This window comes from Barbatula barbatula (assembly GCF_947034865.1).
Source record: "Barbatula barbatula genome assembly, chromosome: 15".
NCBI classification, from domain to species: Eukaryota; Metazoa; Chordata; class Actinopteri; order Cypriniformes; family Nemacheilidae; genus Barbatula; species Barbatula barbatula.
The window spans coordinates 15862590-15881863 of NC_136778.1; the positions used below are offsets into that span (position 1 = coordinate 15862590).

The 19274-nt window shown below is 40.7% G+C and overlaps 1 protein-coding gene across 2 annotated transcripts; it reads left to right on the top strand.

Annotated features, from left to right (window-relative positions):
• The first annotated feature begins 4051 nt into the window (after positions 1 to 4051).
• Positions 4052 to 18549, top strand: LOC306904832 (flavin-containing monooxygenase 5-like). 2 transcript variants are annotated; one of them, XM_079474972.1, is made up of 9 exons: positions 4052 to 4175; positions 6767 to 6921; positions 7969 to 8157; positions 8286 to 8451; positions 8955 to 9097; positions 13049 to 13248; positions 13399 to 13754; positions 14042 to 14114; positions 15429 to 18549. In XM_079474972.1, exons 2-9 carry the CDS (start codon positions 6790 to 6792, stop codon positions 15856 to 15858), a joined length of 1689 nt encoding a protein of 562 aa, XP_079331098.1. In that variant the 5' UTR covers positions 4052 to 4175; positions 6767 to 6789; the 3' UTR covers positions 15859 to 18549. The 2 variants fall into 2 exon arrangements, with proteins under 2 accessions (XP_079331098.1, XP_079331097.1); XM_079474971.1 differs by lacking the exon at positions 4052 to 4175 and adding an exon at positions 5569 to 5885.
• The last annotated feature ends 725 nt before the right edge of the window (positions 18550 to 19274 follow it).

The window sequence follows — 19274 nt, forward strand, 5'->3', positions numbered from 1 at the left end:
TCCTGGGCCATGTGGTTAGCGGTGAGGGTATACGGCCCAATCCATCTCTGATTAGTGATGTGAAAGCTTGGAACCCCCCCACAAGTGTACATGAACTGAAAGCTTTTCTTGGACTGTGTAACTACTACAGGAAGTTTGTGCCGGCATTCTCAGAGCTGGCCAGTCCTCTTAATGAACTCCTAAGGAAGGAAGCAACATTCTCGTGGACGGAGGAGCACCAGAATGCTTTCACACAGCTCAAGGTAAAGTTAACTTCTGCACCTGTGCTTGGATATCCTCTAGTGGAAGGAAAGTACATTTTGGACACTGATGCATCAAATCACAGTATCGGAGCAGTGTTGTCACAACTTCAGTGGGGAGAGGAGAGAGTCATCACTTATGCAAGCGCTCACCTTACACCAGCTCAGAGGAGATACTGCGTAACGAGACGAGAATTGCTAGCTGTTGTCTTCTACACCCGCCAATTTCGACACTACCTGCTTGGCAAGAATTTCCTTCTACGCACTGATCACAACAGCCTTACCTGGTTGTTCCGGTTCAAACATCCCGAGGGACAGCTTGCCCGCTGGTTGGAAGAGCTGTGTCAGTATGACTTCGACATCAAACACAGAGCTGGAAAACTTCACTCAAATGCTGATGCGATGTCAAGACATGCTGGCGAGCCCCAAAATATGTGCAACTGCTATCAAGCAGGGAACAGTGTTGCAAATCTGCCATGTGGAGGCTGTAAACAATGCCAAAAGTTGCATGACCATTGAGAGAGGTTTGAAGAGGACGTTGATGATGTGGTGCCACTCGCAGTAAGGAGCATTGAGTATGTCACAGGGGAAGAAGTTGTTGAAAACCCTGGCAGGGGTGAGGAAGAGAGGGCAGCTGCAGAGTTGTTGGGAGCACCACGGGTGAACTGGCTGGAAGTTTTCCCAAAAGAAAAGCTAGCACAAGAGCAGAGAGCTGATCCTGATTTAGGCATCCTGCACGAGTGGAAACAGGCAGGAACTCTTCCAACAAAGGATGACGTTGCATTGAGAAGTCCAGCAGTAAGGAAATTCTGGCTGTGTTGGCCACAAGTTGAACTTCATCAGGGAGTCCTCTATTATCGTTGGGAAAGGCCTGGAGGACTCCGTCCCTCTCTATTGCTGCTAGTACCAGCCTCGATGCAAAAAGAAGTGTTACTAGCCTGTCATAATCCACCTCAGTCTGGTCATTTTGGAGAAGGAAAGACCTTAGAGCGACTCCGTCAAAGTTTCCACTGGTATGGCATGGGTGGAGATGTACATTTGCACATACAGAGGTGCGGGCACTGCAATGCTTGCAAGGTTGCTGGACCGACTAAGAGGGCCAAACTTCAGAATTACCAAGCAGGGGCACCAATGGATCGGATCCACATCGATATACTGGGCCCATTCCCAGTGTCCAGTTCAGGAAACAAGTACGTCTTGATCATTATTGACCAGTTCACTCGATGGGTGGAAGCTTTTCCTGTCCCGGACCAAGGGGCTGAAACAACGGCTAAGACACTCGTGTACGAGTTCATCTCCAGGTTTGGGGCACCGCTGGAGCTACACACAGACCAGGGTCGAAATTTTGAAAGTTCACTGTTCAGAAATGTTTGTAGTCTCCTGCAGATCACGAAAACGCGGACAACCCCCTACCATCCTGCCTCCAACGGACAAGCAGAGAGGTTCAACCGAACGCTCCTTCAGATGATTCGGTGCTACGTGAACCAGGAACAGAAAAACTGGGATGAGCATCTTCCGCTCCTGACAGCCGCGTACCGCAGCTCCCAGCATGCAGTCACTGGATTCACACCGAATAGGCTCATGTTTGGAAGGGAGGTTTACCAACCCCAGGATCTATGGTCCGGTGTTGCAGAGCAGAGGTCGGACAGTGTAGAAGTGCCAGATTTTCTGTATAACCTGGAAAAAGGGCTGAGAGACACACATGACGTTGCCAGGGAACACCTCCATGCAGCCCAACAACGGCAAAAGAAGATCTATGATCTCAGGGCTCAGGAGAGGAAATACATTGTTGGAGATTTGGTGTATATGCGGGACAGTACTAAGAAAAAAGGACAGAGCCCAAAACTCCAGCCACCATGGAAAGGCCCTTTCGTGATATCTGCCTGCTGTGGCCCAGTACTGTATGAGGTCCAAGGGTTACGGCAAAAGAGAGTCATGCATCATGATCGTCTCAAGCCCTATGACTGTGACGTGATTCCAGCGAGGGTCAGACGCCAGAGGAGTGAGATTCTGCGAAAGAGTAAGGGTACACCTGACAACCCTGTTCTGCTAGAACCCCTGCAGGAGCCGGAACCATCTGCACCCCGGGGGGGCAGTGAAACGGAATCCATTTCTTCTGACCCTGAACCCCAGGAGAACCAGGGTATGGAGAAGAAGCGGCAGCCGGCAGCTCGGCGACGTAGGAGGAACAGGAGTGGACGTGGACTAATGTCGGACATAGGAGAAAAAGAGACAAATAAGAGAACGATTAAAGGAAGAGAAATACGGAAGCCCAAGAGATACGACAGTTAATGTTTTATTATTGTCTTATATTGTTCATTACAGTTTTTATAGTTCAGAAATAGCGGGGTTATTACTGTTTTCATTTTACTGAAGGGACTCAGTATTGTTAAAAGGGGGGATAGTGTAGCAACGAAAGAGCATGGTCCCTTTAAGCTATCCTCTGTGTTCATCTTGTCTCTATTCCTATTGGCTGTGTAATGTGTCAGTCAGAGACTATGTGCGAGTTACGTAAATAGAGTTTCTAGTTTAGTCTACAGCAGTGGCGGCTGGTGAAAAATATTCTCGGTGGGGCTGTGCCATACTTTTTTGTTTCCGTAACCATCGCAATAAAATTTAACACAAACTGCAGGACAGCAGTGCTCAGTGAAATAGTCAGTAATTATTTAATGCCAATATTAAAAAGTTGAGGCATTCGTACACAAAAACATAAACATCATGATGCACAAACACAAGCCTTTTATTTGCATTTAAACTGAACTTGTAAACAATTGACTATTTCTACATATAAGTAACATCTTTTGGAAAGGCTGTTGGTGCCATTGGTAGTAAATAGGCAACACAATATGCATGCTGTCAGAACAGAGTGGAAAGTGGACAATAACATTAAATTATTATAAAGTTTATAGGAATTCTTACACTGTATAAAGGATGTATAATATAGAAATGGATATCAAGTGGCTGAACTCAAACCTTTGGAAGAATAGCATTAAGTATTTTATGATCAAACTAAATGTAACTAATTGTTAATGTGCTCCAGAACTGCAACAATTAATTGATACAAAACATATATACAGTAATATTAGCAAACACACTATTAACATTTTTTAGAGTACCATATATAACTGAATGATTTTTATGCTAAGGTCAACTATATACAAAGAAACGTGTGTGTGTGTGTGTGTGTGTGAAGCTACGGGAGAAGCCGCGCATATACTGCTTCCCTTTTTCGCTAGCCTGCTGTTTGATTGAGAGGTCAGGTTGATCTGGGCCCAGCTCTTTCACCCGAACTTTCTCCGACAAAGTCCTCCTCTCAAACGGATTTTGGAGGAGAGATTTCACCGAGTTAGGGTTGGGTCTTGGAGGAGTAACGTCCGCGATCGCCATTGTCGTTTAGTAAAAATGGCGCCCCTAGAGCCCAGTCCTTATTTTATCAGGGCTTGGGGCGATAAAATGATCGCCCTTCTTGGATTCTATTTAAGAACGCTGATTGGCTAAATTTTATGTCATACATTCATATCTTAAATTAGCAATTGGCTTAACTGCTACATAGACCCGCCTCCTTGGGGCGCTTTCTCTATCGCCCCAGAGCTGATGAAGCGGTCAGACAGGCAGAGGAAAGGTTGCAAATATGATTTTGTATCATATTTTACATGTATTACTGGGTGCATTCCATATTTAAAACACACAAATATTGACATACTGATGTTTTTCTCATTATTATTACTATTTTTGTTTTAATTGTTTTAAATTTTTTTTTTGTGGCTTAAGGGGGGCGGCGCCCTAGCGCCCTCTATTGGCCGGCCGCCACTGGTCTACAGGTTGTTTTAATGCTCATCGCACGGTCGGAAAAGCTGCCGTCCTGTGCCAGAGCGAGACAACCGAACAGTGTGAGGTTTGACATGTAAACTGGATATATCGTCTACTGTACTGTTGGTGAGTGTACTGGTGTAACCAACCTGTTGAAGAAGTAAAGTGAATGTTCGGAAAGCGATCCCTTTGTCGTGGCTCGTTACTACCACGCATCCACACAGGCTAACGTTTAACGAGGCTAACTACACACGCGAACACGACAATAGTGATTTTGGACAATATCAGCATGGAACTGAAATAAACTGTTAACTGAAATAATCTGAGTGCGCACAATGCGTAATAGCACCCTGAAAGAAGATAAATTATCATAAAAACTTTATTAGATGTTTTTATTTTACGCAAGATCATATTATTTGCAGTACGTAATGGTGTCCCTCTACTTTTAATTTTTTTTGCATTATGTAGGGTTAAAAATTGTGCACAGGTAAGATTTTATTTAACGTGCAATTTAATTCCACGGTTGGGAAAAATATGAATTTTCATATTTCGTTCATGTCTGTGTGGTGCTACACCAATGGTTGTCCGACCTTTAGAAACAGGGAATTATGTTTCTGGTGTGTAAAGGTTATAGTTGATTTTTTTTCCACTGATTTTGTAAAATTTTGTAAAAAGTTTCACGCTATTAGAGTGGTGTTCCACTGATCTGACCCATTTTTATCATCAATATTAATAAAAATATTAAATAAATATTAATTAATGTCCCATGTTTTTGAAATCATTAACAGCCTCCATTTTAGAAAAGTCTGGTTTGGTGGTAATGTGTTTGTGGTTTGTACTGGTGTGTTACATGTGTTACTGCAGTCGTGAAATTAAACGTTGTCAGTGTCTTAGAAATGTATTCGCAGCACCCTGGTTTAAAAACATTGCAGTGCGGGATGCGAGGGTCTCGATCATGCGCTTAAGAAAATATAATTAGGATTAACACCTTCTCAGCGAGTTGCCTTTTAAATGTCTCTCACTTTCATACACACATATTTCTCACTTATAACTTCACTGAGTAAGCACACCGCACATTTAAAATAAGTGACGGTTTGGAATTAGTAGGTTTGTTTTACTGTTAAGCTGGGGTGGAATTCGTGGTGGAAGAAAGTAGTTCCCCAGTTCCTTTAAAACCTGTAGGATTGTAAAGACACCCCAATGTTGTTTCTGATTTATCTACACACGTGTGCCATCGGACTGTTTTATAAATGCAATATCGCTCTCGTAGTCGTGTATATAGAGCTCTTATCAGAGGCTGTGATTATCTGGCCTGATCACAGTCATGCATATGCATTAGAATTTCTTTACAGTTTGCACTGGAGGAAAATGTATTTATAGTTAATTTATTCAAATTAAACTAATCCCAAGTCTAGAAAACAGGTTAATTTAGAAACAGGACTGCATAGTGTGTTATCCGAAACTTAAATATTGACTGATGGTCAAGGTAAACTCCGGACTAGGGCAAAGTGCTGGTTTTGCCGAATGTGGGGCTATCCCGCAAATGTGCTCTATTTTTAAACAGATGTTGCAGGTTTTTTGCATCATTTCCATTTTATGCCAACAGGTTGGCGATCTTGTTGCTATAAAATTATAATGTTTAAAAAAACATATTATTTTGCTGAGTTTTCGTGTTTGTGCCGAGGTCACTGGCATCATTTTTGGCAAGTTTTGAGAAGCCACTTTTGACCTGTTGTGTTGCGTAGATCTGGCAACCCTGAACGGGGGTGTGGCGTAATGTCTGTTTCTGTCAGTATTACTACCGCGATCTGCACATCTACACCACTGCTATTCTAGGTAAGAGACCGTGTCAAAAACTTTTCATTGATACAATTATCCTCGTTCAGAACGAAATACTTTAATTTAAACACAGGCGTACATTAAACATTGCCGAGAAAGTGTTTATACGAATACGGGTGACGAAAACCCAGCTGTTGTTCGCATCCGATACAGTTGCGTGCTTAGCGTTTGTTAAAAGTGTGGTTACATTTCACAAATATGTCGCCTACTGCGAACGATTGCTAGCGATGACGCAACACTGTACTGTGGATAACAGGCGCAAACGATGCGATCGCATCACGTGTATCGCTGGATACACGATTAAATAAGAACAATGAACGATCACTGTTATACGTTAAACACTGACAATCTTGTATTACTATTACCAAAAAACTGTCCATTAGAGAAAAAGAGCTCTCGGATGCTTTCTACACTGTTTAAAAGGAAAACTAATAGTATTTGGACTGCACTTAATGCAGTGGCAGCAGCTGCTAGTGTGTACACTAGTGTGACCAACTTCACGTGAAACTATTTTATTTAGACATTTTATTCTATGCATGTGCGTTTGTATGACCTTTGAAACGTATAAGCTTGACACACTTAGCACATTGCTGGATGACAGTGACAATACTTGTAAACACCATGTACAAGTTATTACAGTTCCTAAATAAATAAATAAATCCTAAATGAATTTAACCCCAAACTCGAGTTGATGCTGATGTTATTTGCGCACTGTACAATACTTCTTTAGTCCCTCAGTTCATACCTTTGCACCAGCAAAATGAAGCTCATGTGTTTGATCCCAGGGAACACACATACTAGTAAAAAAATTAAGTCAGCACCTTTCAATCACAATTACAGATCTAATCTATAGAATTATTCTAATCTCTTTTTTACAGTTGCCAGAAGGTTTTAGGTCAACATGGCTAAGCGTGTTGCTGTGATTGGAGGTGGAACCTCCGGGCTTACTTGCATCAAATGTTGCCTGGATGAAGGTCTGGAGCCGGTGTGTTTTGAGAGCAGTGATGACATCGGAGGACTCTGGAGATTTAGGGTACAAGAACTGATTACCTGTCTCTCTAATTCAGGGTTGTCAAACTCCTTTTGTTCTGGGGCCGCATTCATCTTAATCTGATCTCAAGGGGGCCAGACCAGTAAACTCATATCATATTACATAGAACTGACAATAAGTCTACTTTTTTTCTTTGTATTAGTGCAAAGAAGAAGTAGTAAATTATAAAGATCTTTATATTAAATGAATTTTCCTTTTACAAAATATATTATGAACAACCTACGTGCAATTTCAACAACACCATTACTCAGTTTAACATTTATTTAAGTGCCTAAAATGCATAAAAACTGATCCCAGTTATTGAACAATGTCGCAAAACATTTAGTCACAGTTTTGTGGAACTTAAAAACACTATCCTGCATGTTAGCATTAATCAAACATCAAATTATAGAAATTATTTCAGTAATATTCAGTTAGTTGCCCAAATCTGCCGATAGTTCCGAAATTCTGTCTGCCACGGTATTTCTCGTCAAGCTAATATTGGCAAAAGCTTGTCGCTTCTCAGGACACAATTTCGGCAGCCTTCAGCATGCAATTTTCAGGGGTCTACTTTTTTTCTTTTTTGACAAAGACATCTCGCTGATGAGGGTGCCAGAGCCAACAGAAAGGGGCTAAACTGATAGAACTAAACGCCACTCAGATCACACCCCATAAAATATCATTTAAATAAATTTTAGATAAATATAAATAGGTAGTATCTGTTTGCATGACCAGCAAATGGGGCTAGTGAAGTTTAGGTGATCATCAAACACTTTCCTTGGTTTATGTATTCTTTGGATAACAGTATTATTGTTTAACCCAGCTGTAGGGTACAGTGGTCAGGCTGGAACAACAGATAAAGAACTGTCATTACTGCATAGGGTAAAGCTTAATATCATCTGTGTACGAGAAGCTGTGAAAAATATATTCATAAAATGGGAAGGGTAGGAGGGGACCAAGCACTGAACCCTGTGGAACACTAGAATCAGAACAGGATTACACAAGATTCTGTCCAATTTATCCTGTTTGCTTCCTTTTTCTCCATTTTAGGAAAATCCAGATCCAGAGCAGGCCAGCATTTACTTCTCTTTGATAATCAACACTGCTAAGGAGATGATGTGCTACAGTGATTTCCCCATTCCTGCAAACTTCCCAAATTTTATGCACAACTCTCTCATCATGGATTACTTCCGCATGTATGCTGAACACTTTCAGCTTACACGGCACATCCGCTTCCAGGTCAGGCACGCACAGTTACTGTATAATAATTGAGACATTAAACACTTTATTTTAGAATATAAATATAGATTAAATATGCTTTAATATAGAGGGATATTACACGATCACATTTATTTTGGGTTTCTTAGACAAAAGTCCTTCATGTCACACCAAGGCCAGACTTCCCTCACTCTGGCCAGTGGGATGTAGAGACAGAGTCTAAGGATGGCAAGAGGGAAAAGAACGTGTTTGATGCTGTGATGGTCTGCACAGGTCACCACTGTCACCCACACCTCCCTCTACAGGACTTTCCAGGTACAACACAGAGAAATGACAAAGCAAAAACAGTTTACTCTGAGCAAAGTGCAACATAATATCGATATCAGGTCAGATTGGGTCACACACCATAAACATAGACTGGCATTTTTTAGGTGTACAAGTGTCATTTAGTCTTATCACAATTCCCTTGTAAGCAGAAATGAATTTCACATTGAAAACAACTATTGTTTAACATTTTTATATTTTCTGGGCTTGCAAATACAGTAGAGCTGTTATTAAACATTTGGCTGGCAATTATATAATTTTTTGCTGCAAACAAATATTGCTACAGATGGAAACTCTAGACTCTAAATTCTCAATATTGTATAATGGCAAATAATGACTCAAGCCAGATGTCAATGACTTAACTAATATTTGTGCTCTGTTTACATTGAATACAAACATATATGCAAAACATTTCAGGAATGTAAACTTTTACCTTTGTGTTTCATTTTGGTCAATGTTTGTACCTGTCCATTATAGTGTCTGTTTGTTTCTAGGAATAGACACATTTAAGGGGAAATTCTTCCACAGCCGTGAATACAAAACCCCTGAAGAATGGCGAGGGAAGAGGGTAGTTGTGATTGGCATTGGAAACTCTGGAGGAGATATTGCCGTAGAGCTGAGCAGAATGGCCAAACAGGTAATGGAAATTATCATAGCATGTACATAACTATGCTCTTATACAGCAAAGGTTTCCAACCTTTTTATGTAACGTGGAGAAACCTGGCAAGCAAGTTAGCGGATCCACCAATAGAAAAAGTAACTACAAAACCAGACAGGAAACAGGAACTAAGGTTGAAATACAACCAAGTCTACAACACGATTATTAAATGTCACAAAACAAGAAAAAAAACACTGAAATCATAACAGAGCACCCCCCCAAGAGCGGCTTCCAAACGCTCACAAAAACAAAAGTCCAGGAGGGTGGTGGAACAGCCTGGGCCTTGGAGCAGAGGCGTGCCGTGTAGCAGAGGCGGAGTCCAAGGAAGAGCCGGCAGGGTAGGGGTGGAGGCCAGGGCAGAGCCAGCAGGGAAGTGGAGGCAAGGGTGGGGACAGCAGCTTAGTGGGTGGCATCTAGAGCAGGAGCAGAGAAATATCTGACTGAGCTGAAGGTGGCAGCCATGGTGGTGGAGGCAGAACGGACTCGCGGACCTGACCGGGCGCAGGAATGGACTCACAGACCTGACAGGGCACAGGAACAGACCCACGGACCTAACCGAACGCAGGAACGGACTCACGGACCTGACCGGGCGCAGGAACGGACTCGCAGACTTGACTGGGTGCAGGAACAGACTCTTGGACTTGTCAAGGCACAGGAACCTCTGGGGAGACTTAGGAACAGAATGTAGACTACACACACCACAGAGCTGGAGCCATCACTGGAAGCACAATGGACAGGGGAAATACCGCAGAACCTGAACACATCCACAGGCAAAGACTAAACTCCACATAAAACAAAGTCTGACAAAAGACAAGGAAAACACTAGGACTACAGGTGCTGGTCATATAATTAGAATATCATCAAAAAGATGATTTATTTCACTAATTCCATTAAAAAAGTGAAACTTGTACCGTATATTATATTCATTCATTACACACAGATTGATATATTTCAAATGTTTATTTCTTTTCATTTTGATGATTATAACTGACAACGAAGGAAAATCGCAAATTCAGTATCTCAGAAAATAAGAATATTGTGAAAAGGTTAAATATCGAAGACACATTGTGCCACACTCTAATCAGCTAATGAACTCAAAACATCTGCAAAGGCCTATAAATGGTCTCTCAGTCTAGTTCTGTAGGCGAAACAATCATGGGGAAGACTGCTGACTTGACAGTTGTCCAAAAGACGACCATTGACACCTTGCACAAGGAGGGCAAGACAAAAAAGATCATTGCAAAAGAGGATGGCTGTTCACAGAGCGCTGTGTCCAAGCACATTAATAGAGAGGCGAAGGGAAGGAAAAGATGTGGTAGAAAAAAAAGTGTCCAAGCAATAGGGATAACCGCACCCTAGAGAGGATTGTGAAACAAAACCCATTCAAAAATGTGGGGGAGATTCACAGAGAGTGGACTGCAGCTGGAGTCAGTGCTTCAAGAACCACTACGCACAGACATATGCAAGACATGGTTTTCAGCTGTCGCATTCCTTGTGTCAAGCCACTCTCGAACAACAGACAGCATCAGGAGTGGCTCGTCTGGGCTAAAGACAAAAAGGACTGGACTGCTGTTCTCTGTTGAAAGTAAAGTTTGCATTTCCTTTGGAAATCAGGGTCACAGCGTCTGGAGGAAGAGAGGAGAGGCCCACAATTCACATTGCTTGCGGTCCAGTTTAAAGTTTCCACAGTATTGGTCTTAAGTAATATTCAAATTTTCATATTGAATTTGGGATTGTCCTTAGTTGTCAGTTATAATCATCAAAAATAAAATAAATAAACATTTGAAATATATCAGTCTGTGTGGAATGAATGAATGAATGAATATAATATACAAGTTTCACTTTTTGAATGGAATTAGTGAAATAAATAAACTTTCTGATGATATTCTAATTATATGACCAGCACTTGTGTGTATATATATACATAAGTTAACAAATGGGATAACAAGGGAAACTTGAAACTCATGAACACACAACCAATTGAAAAAGGAACTACTACACTAGACAGGAAACAAGAACTAAGGCAGTAATACAAACGTAAGTCCACAACAGGATAATGAAAGGTCACAAAAACACAGAAAACACAATGTAATCATAACATAATTACAATAAATGTTATCTTAAGAGAAACAACTGCTGTATGTGAGAAATCAATGGCTTCAAATCATATATTCACCAGCTTGTCTGAAATCCTGTGCTGACCAGCTGGCCCCCATCTTTACACAAATATTCAACAGATCGCTGGAGTTGTGTGAAGTCCCTTCATGCTTCAAACGCTCCACCATCATCCCCATCCCAAAGAAATCCAAAATCACAGGACTGAATGACTACAGGCCTGTGGCTCTAACGTCTGTGGTCATGAAGTCATTTGAAAAACTGGTTCTGGCCCACCTGAAGGACATCACTGGACCCTTACTGGATCCTCTTCAGTTTGCCTACAGAGCAAACAGGTCTGTGGACGATGCAGTTAACATTGGACTGCATAATGTCCTGCAACACCTAGACAGACCAGGGACTTATGTGAGGATCCTGTTTGTGGACTTCAGCTCGGCCTTTAACACTATCATCCCAAACCTCCTCCTGCCCAAACTAACCCAGCTCTCCGTGCCCCCCTCCGTCTGTCAGTGGATCAACAGCTTCCTGACAGACAGGCAGCAGCTAGTGAGGCTGGGAAAATACACCTCCAGCACCCGTACAATCAGCACCGGAGATCCCCAGGGCTGCGTTCTCTCCCCACTGCTCTTCTCCCTGTACACTAATGATTGCACGTCTAAGGACCCCTCGGTCAAGCTCCTGAAGTTTGCAGACGACACCACACTCATCGGCCTCATTCAGGACGGTGACGAGTCTGCTTACAGGCAGGAGGTTAAAGAGCTGGCTGTCTAGTGCACTCTCAACAACCTGGAGCTTAACACCCTCAAAACAGTGGAGATGATCGTGGACTTCAGGAGAAACCCCCCTGCACTCCCCTCACTCACCATCATGAACAGCACTGTGACTGCAGTGGAGTCATTCAGGTTCCTGGGCACCACAATCTCTCAGGACCTGAAGTGGGACATTCACATTGACTACATTGTGAAAAAAAGCCCAGCAGAGGTTGTACTTCCTTCGCCAGCTGAGGAAGTTTAACCTGCCACAGGAGCTGCTGAAACAGTTCTACTCCACCATCATTGAATCCATCCTCTGCACTTCAGTAACTGTCTTGTTCAGCTCAGCTTCTAAATCTAACCTCAGAAGACTACAGAGGGTAGTCCGAACCGCTGAGAGAATCATCGGTACAACCCTCCCTTCTACTCAAGAACTGTACTTATCCAGAGTGAGCCAAAGGGCTGGCAAAATCACTCTGGACCCCTCGCATCCAGCACACTTCCTCTTTGAACTGTTGCCATCTGGTCGACGCTACAGAGCTCTGAGCACCAGAACGACCAGACACAGGAACAGTTTCTTCCCTCAGGCAATCCATTTTATGAACACTTGATATAACCGTGGAATACACTACACTATTTATATATACACATACACTTGTTTACCCAACACACATACTCAGTGTACACTTACATTTTTTGCACATAATATACCTGTACATACATAACTGCTCATTGTAATATACCTGCCATACATTGTCAATTTGTATATTGTCTCCATACTGACTTATTTGTAATTGTATCTTTTGTATTTTTTATTATTTATTGTGTTTCTTGTTCTGTCGCTGTCATTCTGTTGCACTGTGGAATTTCTGTCACGAAAAAAAAATTCCTCGTATGTGTGAACATACCTGGCAATAAAAGCTCATTCTATTCTATTCTATGTTGTATGGTCATTTTATTTAGGTCAGAGGTCATTGTGTTGGAGACCACTCTTATAGAAGCTTGCAAACAACAGGTAATATAGCCATCAATCAGATTACTTATTCTTTTACCTCAATTCCAGGTTTATCTGAGCACCCGGAAAGGTTCTTGGATTATAAATCGTGTCGGACCCAGTGGTGTTCCTACAGACATGGGCTTTAATATTAGAGCATTTATGTGGCTTCAGAAATTGTTGCCAAGTGGATTTATCAACAATATGGGAGAGAAACAACTCAATCACAGATTCAATCACAAGCTGTATGGACTGCAGCCTGCCCACAGGTAAAGACTTGGCTTCAGACCTAGTCAGTCTTTGCTTCAGGATTGCTTTTTTCTATTAATCATGCTTCGCATAATATACCGCAGCATTGATCATTCAAGTATCTTCATCACAACTGGATTGTACTGTAAGTGTTGTTGTTTCTCCTCCAGACTTTTAAGCCAACATCCCATGGTCAATGATGATTTACCGAACCGCATTCTCTCTGGTACAGTCTCGGTCAAGCCGAACGTGCAAGAGTTTCGTGGCTCAAGTGTGGTGTTTGAGGATGGCACCATTGAGGACGACATCGATCTGGTGGTGTTTTGCACGGGCTACACTTTCTCATTCCCCTTTCTCTCTTCACATATAATTCCTGTCTCAAAGAACAAGGTGTCCCTGTACAAATGTATATATCCACCAAACCTGGAGCGCCCAACTTTGGCTGTGATCGGTCTGATTCAGCCTCTGGGAGCCATTACGCCAATCTCTGAGATTCAAGCACGCTGGGCCACGCGAGTTTTTAAAGGTAACAAACATGCTGCTGAACTAATAAATAGGGAAATACAGTTTTTTTTATTAATTAATGGATGTCTTTAATGTACAAAGGTTTTATGAAAAGTATACGTATTTCATAAAGTATCAATTTTATAAGTATACGATAATAAAGTAATTGTAAATCCTTGCAAAATCTCAACATTGCTGAAAGTAAGATTTTACTTTTATTAACACGTAAATACCTCATAGAAAATTTTATCTTGGCATACTTTTAAATATACTGTGTTTTATATAACAAATTGTGATATATGTTCTTAGGACTTTGCAAGCTGCCTTCAATGAGTGCAATGCTGAAGGACACCCAAGCAAAGGAGGAGGAAATGGCTCAAAGGTTCTACAAACGTAACACCTTACATGAATAGATATTGCATTAACATAAGGGCCGTTGCTGGACCTAAAGCTCTACTGGAGCACAGGCCATTATTTTTTCCATCACTTTTTTTCTTAAAAGAAGAAGATTGTGTGCAAGAAGTATGCAGCACAATGCACTTTACAAACTTAACTTGCTTAAACCACTTTTACTTCAGTGCAACAATACTGGGGAAGGCAAACATTTATGTATTTAAAAATATTTAAGTGTCGTTAAACAAACTTAAACAACACGTTTGCATGCACTGAATGGAAATAATGAAAGCAGAAAGAATTATTTTCTTGCACATCTGAATTCATTACATGATAACAATGAATAATCTTTTCAAGAATTTACATTTACAGTAGAAGCCAGCAATTTTATGGCTCCAACTAATATATAAAGAGTATATTGTATCTAAAAAAATATTCTTTTTTAGTTTCACATTCAAGTTCAAACAAGGTGGGTAAATGTTTAACCAATGAACTGAATTAAACTACTGCCTATAACAGCACGTAGTTATCTCAGCCCTAGGTACTAGAGCTAGTAAATTAAATATTAATTTCATTTCTGAAACTCATCATCTCTCCTTTCTTCTTCCATTTTCCAAAATTCGGATGTCTATACACAGGGGCTATTAATGATTGAGTCAGAATAAGATGATCGATAGGCTATTATTTATAAACTTAAACTAACAAAAGTATTACTGGCAGCTGTTTCCCAGTAACTTACTCTAGATTTACTTTTATGTAATTTACTGGCCACAGTTTTTGCAAAGATAAATGAACATTTAACATTCTACAAATCTTTACATTTACATTTAGCAGACGCCTTTATCCAAAGCAACCTACATAGCATTATCCTATACATTTTACATAGGTATCTGCAATCCCCTGGGATCGAACCCACAACCTTGCGTTGTTAACGCAATGCTCTTACCACTGAGCTACAGGAAAGTTTAAAGAAAAATAACATGCAAAGCATTGTGGGAACCAAAATTAGAAAAGAAACAACAGAAAAAGGTTGATGAGAATTTCTGATTCCCAGAATGCTTTGCATGAGGCTGTTATTGTATAGGTTTTTTTCTGTAAAGATAAAGACTTGTTAACGTTTAATATTCATTTATTTTTGAACAACTGTTGCCAATGAATTAGATAAATATAAATCTACAATTAGTTACTGGCAACTAGCTTCAAAACTACAGCAAAAGTTTTTACAGTGTACATTACAATCATTCTATATTCTAGTGTGTTGTTTGAGTGTTTATTGGTAACTCATAATCATACTCTCATGTAGGTATGTAGCTACACAGAGGCACACCATCCAGGTGGACTACATCCCTTACATGGATGAAATTGCTACAGAAATGGGTGTTCGTCCTGCTATGCTAAAGTTGCTCTTGACAGACCCTATACTGGGTTTAAAAGTGATCTTTGGGCCCTGCACCCCGTACCAGTTTCGGCTGTGTGGACCCGGCCGATGGGAAGGTGCACGCCAGGCCATCCTGACGCAGTGGGAGAGAGTCGCTCAGCCCCTGAAAACACGGCATGTGTCTGAGGAGAAATCCCACCGATCATCTGCTTCACTTATTTTCTCAGTTTCTGTCGCAGTTCTGTTCTTTGCTCTGTATTACAGCAGGGCCAGTCTGTACACACTCGTATCAGACCCTTCAGTCATCCTGGACAAGATAAGGGCTTATGTGCCATTTCCAGTACCCACAAAATGATCACGAAACATGGCACACATAAAAGCTGACATTATAACAAGTGTCCATTAAAGTAAGTTAGCCCAAAGTGAGGTCCAATGTACTATAGGTGACTTTTGCTCGGTAGAACAGAATAAAGATTTTTAAGTGAAGCCTTAGTGAGTCCATAGATATCATTACTTTGAGTGAAAAAAAGCAGATAAAGGTCACAAATATCTAAGTGCTGTGGCTCCTCACAATTTATTGAGGTCTTTAAAAGTGAAACAGTCAGTCCGTGCAAGTAACTGAACATTATCTATAACAGAGGTTCTCAAACTGGGGGCCCAAGATGGATCTAGTTCAACTGTTTTGGTTCATTAGTTCCCTTGGTTGTTAATTGCCCCACACCTGTTTCTGTTCTCCCTTATTGCGTTCGCCCTTGTATTTAATGTTGCCTTCAGGTGCTCTAGGAAATTTGATACATTTACATTTAGTCATTTAGCAGACGCTTTTATCCAAAGCGACTTACAGATGAGGAAACATTGGAAGCAATTATAACAACAATGGAACAATGGATAATTCCCACTTCGGCCTGGATGTAATGTCTGGATTTAGTAACATTAAAAGTACTACGTAACATTAATGTAACTAGTTATTAAGTAGCATTAAAACATTACAAGTATCTGCTAACATTAATGAGCACCGTTACATCAATTATGTCTGGGTTAAAGTGGGAATTATCAAGGTTCCGAGAGCACGTGAAGACAGCATACGACCTATGTTTGCTTTAGTTCCCAATTGAGTTTATGTTTTATATTTGGTTCTGTTCCTGATTGCCTTTGTGGATTTATTAAAATAACCTTTTTGGATTCTACTCCCTTGTGGTGCGCATGTATACTCGCTACACGTTACAATATGCTTTTGTCATTTTATTCTGTATTTGATTATTTTTTTATGCTGCTTTTACTAATATTTTTTTAATATAATTTTAGTGCCTTAAACTTACATTACTTTATGTCTGAGGCAACATTTCAAAATTTCCATAATTTTTTGAACAATATTTAATTTCATAATCCGAAATGTTTTCAAAGATTTTATTATATTAAAGTATAATAACTAGGGATGCACCGATAACATTTTTCAGAACAACTCGGCTGACGGATGTTTAGCTGTGTTTGTTTGCTCACTGCATTGCGTTGATGAATGTTTTATAAAGGAGCCCTGGATTTGGAGGTCATTTAAAACTGATAGAGGGCGTGGCGCTCCCAGTGCTAAAAGATGCTGGACAAACTAAGTCATGTGTCTGTGTTTTGTTGGCAATCGCCATGTATGTGCATAATGTAAACAACAAGAAGGGATAATACCATGATTGTGTGTTTTGTGCTGTAGTTCCGAACTTATTGATTGTTAAGGATTTCATGCCCCACACCTGTTCCCTTCTTGATTTGGTTCCTTTTTAATGCCCTTGTGTTTTCTGTCTTGTGCTGGTTCATTTTGATTTGTTTCTATCACTTTGCTTTGCTTCGCTTTGTTTGCATCGCTGGTATACTCTGAAAAGACTCCAAGGAATTTCCTGTTTTAGTCTAGTCGAGTTAGTTGCAGTTTATTTCAAGTGTTGTCTTTAATCTATTCTAGTGTAGTCTATGTTCCTGTTGACCCGTCGTGTATTATACCCCTGTACTATTGTTTTACCCCTCGTGGGTTTTTGTGTTTATAATTAAAGTTTTTTATCCACCTACTTCTGTCTGCGCCTGGGTTCTCCGTCCTTGCATCCCCTGACAGAATGAACCAGCCTTGACAGAACCCAGGATTGAATTTGCAGCAGAAGCAAGTGCAAGGCCCAACACAGTCTTGCCTTTACTGAAGTGCTTAAATAAGCCACTGGCAGTTGAAGCTGTCCTAGATGCACTTTTTGGCATCTCCTCTAAACTACCAAGTACCCACTTGTACAGCCCTAGCACATCTATTAACCATTTCAATAAAACTGGATCATCCCTTTCTGCCATAATTTTATGAGCTGATACAGATTCCCACTTTCTTAAGTATGGCCTCTTAAATTTTGTCTCTGTCTTGCCACATGCCGTACAGAACTAATTTTCCTCAAGCAATCTCTTGCCACCTCCTGCTATTTACCCCATGCACTAGATAACTGGGCGCTGATTGGGTTTGATGTGCAGTCACAGTCACATAATGTTGGTGGCTACTGTTGGTGGTTCAAATTCAAAGGCTTTCCTCCAATTTCTGCACTAAAAAAAGCAGCATAAGGTCTATGACCCAAAGAGGAATGGTTTGAAAAACCTTTTCTGCAGTTAAAACACAAGATCCCTTTCACTAAAGGACTGCAAGCCATGGAAAATCTTGAGACCATTTTCTTGAAATGTCAATCCCTTTTGTGAAAGTATTTGTTTTTCGATACACTGGGAATATGGTTGGTATGGCTTTGTGCATTCACTGAGATCTTGCTCTGTGTTCAACCAAACAAAAAATTTATACAGATTTGGAACATGTAGAGAGTGAGAAATTCATCACAGAATTTTCATTTTTTGGTGAATTATGCCTTTAAGAGAAGGACAACACACTTACCTGACACTGTACAACTGACTGGCCCGGCTCTCCCTGTCCCTCTATACTTTCTATCAACTTTGCCTGTGATTGATACTGTGACATTAGTATTTTCATAAGCAGCCATTCTTATAAAGATGTTTTTCCTTAATTAAAGCCAAATAGCTATCATTTGGGAACTTTTTGTACTTACTTGCCGTTTAGGTGCACTGAAAAATGATCCATGTTCATTTTCCTTTTCGCTGTCATTTTATCTGGTATACGACACAAAGCGAGAACATGCGTTAGGTTCATTGGTTTTCCACCCAGATTTTCTGTCATATTTTAACTGAACTGAACTGTCACATACTGTAATGCAAGTGAACACTTAATACAGTTCAAATTTACATATAATTTTTGTCTCTGTTTTCAAGACAGGAAACAAGTATAAAAACACACAAACAATTATCCACTTTTTAAACACTTTATTTATACTGATTCATGGGGAAATTCACCGCTATTCAGCATTTCTTGCCACAACTAATTTATTAATGAATAAGCTTCAACTACATTAAAGACAATCACTTCATTTAAAGTGAATAAAATAGCCAGAATTCAACAACCACTGATGAACTGAGCCCCGCATGTTTATAGCGTAGGTGAGATGAACGGAGAAAGCAGGCAATGGGCCAAACCACGATGAGGCATGGGCGGCGACAGAGGGGGTGACACAAGGTTAGATGTGCAATTGAGGATCACAGAGGGGCTTGACTGGCAGTCAAGACCCATTAAATCCGGCTTCTACATGGGCTCGGGCCAGACAGAATCCGGCATGTGCATCCGGAAGCTCAATCGGACCCCAGCATGCGTCACACTCCTTGAAAGACATCTTATCATCTTGAAAGTTGCATCCTTGT